Genomic DNA, 4,622 nt, shown 5'->3' on the forward strand with positions numbered 1-4,622 from the left:
GGTGTTATTAAACAGTTTTATTTACATCATGCTCCTCTGAAACATGCACAGCCTGCACTCTGGGTCTAAGCTAGTGGCTGACTTTGTGGAAGAGCTGAGCACCTGTCCTTCCCAGAAGCTGGACTTTGGTCACCTGCCCGAGACCCAGAAAGACAGCATTCGGGAAAAACGCAATCCATGGACACTTTGCAATCCCACGTTTTAAATACTGATTCCAAGCCCTACTGACACTCACAGCCCCAACTGCAGGGCCAGTGCGCTTGCTGAGCTCCCAAGTGCTGCCAGCCTATACTGGAGTCCTCCTTATGTGTCCTCTGTGGATATAGGCAAGGGGCCATGTCTCAGGCTGAGTGTCCTCTTGCTGTTCAGATAGGATAAGACTGTATGTTCTGCCTCCTGGATATTGAGACTTGTCAGAATCGGGCGAGGTCTCACCTGAGACATAAATTCCACCTCCATGCCCAGGAATCTTCTCAGCTGCAGTGTAACTGGATGGAGAAAGAATACAATCAGTAGTTATGCAAAGAAGAGCTCACATCCCACCCCTGCACTTAGCATTAGACTGGGGTAGTGGTGTGGTCCCCATCAGCCATGAAGGACAGGAATGGCAGGAAGATGGCAGAATAAAGAGGGCACGTAGGCCAGGACATGGATGCCAATCCTCCAGATCTGTGGAGAAGTGCTTTCTTATGGTGTCCATAGCAAGCACTTGGACATTACTCATTCAACTGGCACACTGGAATACACAGCTAATCCCACCAGCCTGACTTAGACCAGGGAAGATATCCCTGAAAGATGTCATCTGCAACAGCACAGCAGCCCTCGCTGAATCACTTGTGCCCCTCACTGCAGTACAGCACCATGTGGCATCATGCCAAAGCACTGGAGTAGGCACCAATGGGTAGGAGAGATCACCCCTGCAGTCTGACATCCCTTTCCACTGAGCAGCATTGGAAACCAGACTGATTGTTTGCAGATCACGACAGGCCAAGCTGCTAGCACTCTCAAGAGCGCCCCCACTCAGCATTATGCACTCTACAATCCTGCTGGGGGACTGCGATCCAGGCTTGGTGGCTGAAGACTTCTGGTCTGTATGCTCCCTTTCTCCCAAGCAGTGAAGCTGCTCCTTCCTTCCTCAGCCACACATCATTGGTCTGACGGCACTCACCAGGCTGAGGAATCTTTGAGGGCTTCCTGTCAAGGCTGAAAGTTAGCAGAATGGGCCGGCAAGCAACAGGGCTCCTACACAAGCTCCTCAGGTACCAGACAAGAAGATCGTCAGGCTCCTCCACACACTGAGGAAGGAATCAACCCCATCAGAGCTCCAGGAAAGCAAAGCAGAGAGGTACCTGGGAACCAGGGACTCTCCTTGGGCCCCATGGGGGCTCAGACCCAGGACTGGGGCCGTTGCCAGGACAAGGCACTCACTGCAGTCCCAGCACTAGTTCCCCCAAGCTGGATGGAAATGCTGCCCTGGCTTTGCACACAGCTCTGGACAGCTTCCCACTCTGCAGAGTTTAGGCCTAAGGCTGCCGCCACCTGCTGGTTCCTGCACTGCACCAGGGCCTCACCGGTTCCATCTTCCACCAGGATCCTGCAGGCCAGGAGAGATGGACAAAGGTAACTGCACATGGACAACCCCTGCTGCTGCACTAGGGAACTGCACTGGAGGGGTGGGAGTGGGGCAGGGCAGGGAAGGAGGACAATTTATGCCTGAAAGAATGGGGGACAGACTGAACTCTCCCCTGCTGTTCTGCCCTACATCCCCTGTTCCCAACCAGCCTTTGCTGGGTCAGTCCCTGCTCCTGTAGCATGGCTACCTCTGCCCTTTCCCCACCTCTTCCTACTCTTCTGCCCCTTTCCCTCCCCCAGCACTTACCGAGCACTGGCTTGACTCACTCCTGTGTATGATGGACAGGGTGGGCTCTGTCGGGTGCATCTCCCCTAAGGAGGAGGAGCAGCAGTTAGAGCTGGGGAGGGGCAGGCAGGTGAGGGATGAGGATGAACCTGTTCCCCTGCATGCAAAGGCTGAAAAGGGCTGGTTCACTGCAGTCCCAAGAACTAATCTCAAGGACAGCTCAGCTGGGACTCAGCATCTGAGAGAAAAGAGACTGCCCTTGAAATCCAGCCTCTCCCCTGAGGTTCCCTCTGGCTCAGATGTAAGAGCAGGGTCCATGCAGGGAGGGCCATGTGCTGGGAAGCTGCAGGTCCTCTCCTGCTCAGCCCACCTAGATCACCCAACACCCTGCCAGGTATGGAGGGCAGGCCAGCAGCAGAGCCACAAATATTTCTCTGTGGGCCATTCTCTGTTGCAGCTACAGCCACTGATGAGGCAGCTCTAGAACTGGGAAAAATCAGAACAGGTCAGTTTCTGCCACGTGCTGTTACTGCCATCATCAAATGCTAATGAGCAGAGGGGAAATGCAGTGAGCCAGCCGCAATGGAATCCTTAAGCCCCCTCCTCCCCTCCCCAAGCCCCATAGGCTTCTCCCCCACCATCCCTTGGGTACCTCTCTGAAGATGCTGCAGCAGAGGGAGCAGATCCAGTGCAGGGACAGTGCTAAGACATGGGAGAGATGGCAGAAAACCTGGGCGTGGGACAGGCTGCAGGGCTGAAGTAGCAGGCTAGACAAGAGCACGAGCTGGGGGGATGAGGCTGGACCCTTGGGGCTAGACACAAGAAAGCAAATGACTCATGGTTAAGAGGAGCTGACATGGGGAAGGGAAGAAAGGTCACAGAGCCCAAACTCACCTGAGAGGAAGAAGCACGCCGGGGACTGGCAGAGCTATGATGCGGATGCAGCTGGAGGCAACGTAGATGCAATACACATTGTGGAATCTACAGGGTAAGGAAGGAACTGTCAGGGTCAGCCTAGGACGGCACTGCTTGAGCTTCCTGAGGTGTGGAGGGGTGTGGTTTAGGGGCATGGGCCTGGCAGCTGGCCAGGAGGTGAGGAAGAAAGAAGTGCTTTAGTTTCTGCATTAGGGAGACATAATGGCAGGTCAAGAAGACAGGGACAAAGATCCAGGGCCTGGCTAGTGGAATCCAGACTGAGATGACAGATCAAAAGAGACTGCTGAGGAAGAAAGCAGTAGGAAAGGTGAGAGGAATCAGGGTCTGGGTTCAGCTCAAGAGCTAGAAGTACCTGGAGATTTTGCGCTCCAGGTTCTGGAAGAGGATCTTGGCCCCAGGCAGCAAGCCCCGCAGATGTTTCAGAAAGGTGGTGGTAATGTAAACATTGAGCACGAAGGAGGAGCCAGGAGCAGCGATGACGCTTAGCTTCACATTGTAGTCCGAGGGCAGGAGGCTTTCTGAGTAGGCAGATGGGTTGAGGACAAACTGCTTGCTGGCTGCCCCAGCTCACCACCCAGCTTGCTAGTTGGGGACAGTGTGCCCCAGCCCCAGGCATGCAGAAAGATGCGGTGCCTTCTCTGAGACATGCCCAGGCTTCCCAACTCATCTCTGGGGGCAGTCACGCCCTCACCTTTGTGGCCTTGGGTGTTGGAAGATGCAGACTGTCTCTCGTACTTGATAGGTATACATGAGGCCCTTTCCACTATCTCACCACAGAAAGAGACAAGGGAACCTGTAAACCTGGGAGCAGAGGAAAGCAAGGTTTTGTCTTACTGTGCAGAGCAGATAAAGGGGCTCATTTGGAGGCACCAGTTGCTGGAAGTAAAGTACAGTGCCACAACTTTCACCCAGGCTTAGTTATTCCAGGGCTCCCTGCACTATCAAGGGTTTCATCACAGCTATAACTGTGACATTAAGTATGCAGCATGCACTTTGTCCCATGTTTGCACTTGTTGTGCTTGCATGTGCTTGTCCATGTTGCCTGTGATACCATCTAGCCTAGGGAGTGGTCAGGATGTGACAGCAGATGAAGTGAAAGAAGGAGTTTGGCTGAACATGAGAAGGGAGAGGCAGGTGCTTTGTGCAGGGAGTCCTGTGCTGGGGAGGGGTCACTGCGTTCAGCAACTGCGCTTTCTCTTCCTTTCACCAAGGGCCTGTCCAACCCAGACATACATTACCCCTTCTTCCCTCTAGGTTTTCAGTATGTGGGAAGCCTAAAGGATCTATTTCTCACCCAGAGCTTTCCTGGACACAGGGATGTCCTGAAACCATCTCTGGCAAGAGCAGCACATCTGAAGGTCAAGACAGGGTGGGAAGGATGTCCCAGAGCCCAGCCCCATGTGAACCGTATCCCAGCCCCTTCCCATTAAACTCTAGGGGACAGCTGCTGGCTCCAGGCATCACAAGATGGCAGCCGTCACAGCTGGATGGAAGCTCCGAGGGGGCTTAGTTCCATACAGCTGTCAACCACATCAGGGAGACTGGGTAGCCAGGCTGGTATTCTGCAGGTTTATAGTTTCATAGTTTCTAGAGTCGGAAGGGACCTGAGCAGGTCATCGAGTCCGACCCCCTGCCACGAGTACTGGGGTCAAATGACCCCGGCAAGGTGTACATCCAGCCTCCAGGTTGCAGTACACTGGGCTACCACTGGGGACTCATGACAGTGTGGTACAAGGCAGACAACATGGGATACAGGCACTGTGATCTCTCCCATGTCTCAGAGAAGAGTTTCCTGCATGTGCTTCCAGCTGCTTCTATTCTGCCTTCT

At 54.0% G+C, this 4,622-nt stretch overlaps 1 protein-coding gene across 3 annotated transcripts in view; it reads right to left on the reverse strand.

Annotated features, from left to right (window-relative positions):
- Positions 1-4,622, reverse strand: part of CTC1 (CST telomere replication complex component 1) — a 19,706-nt gene continuing 15,084 nt past the window's right edge. The window contains exons 15-22 of one of the 3 annotated variants that reach the window (XM_019548689.1): positions 3,486-3,595; positions 3,147-3,312; positions 2,753-2,839; positions 2,511-2,670; positions 1,880-1,944; positions 1,429-1,594; positions 1,169-1,295; positions 1-488 (exon numbers count right to left, since the gene is read on the reverse strand). In XM_019548689.1, coding sequence (XP_019404234.1) covers positions 304-488; positions 1,169-1,295; positions 1,429-1,594; positions 1,880-1,944; positions 2,511-2,670; positions 2,753-2,839; positions 3,147-3,312; positions 3,486-3,595 — 1,066 coding nt within the window. In that variant the 3' untranslated portion in view covers positions 1-303. Of the gene's footprint in view, positions 489-1,168; positions 1,296-1,428; positions 1,595-1,879; positions 1,945-2,510; positions 2,671-2,752; positions 2,840-3,146; positions 3,313-3,485; positions 3,596-4,622 lie in introns of those variants that run through there. The other 2 variants (XM_019548690.1, XM_019548691.1) reach the window with 2 other exon arrangements.

The sequence above is a fragment of the Crocodylus porosus genome, unplaced genomic scaffold (genome assembly GCF_001723895.1).
Source record: "Crocodylus porosus isolate Cpor-Errol unplaced genomic scaffold, CroPor_comp1, whole genome shotgun sequence".
In the NCBI taxonomy this organism is placed as follows: Eukaryota; Metazoa; Chordata; order Crocodylia; family Crocodylidae; genus Crocodylus; species Crocodylus porosus.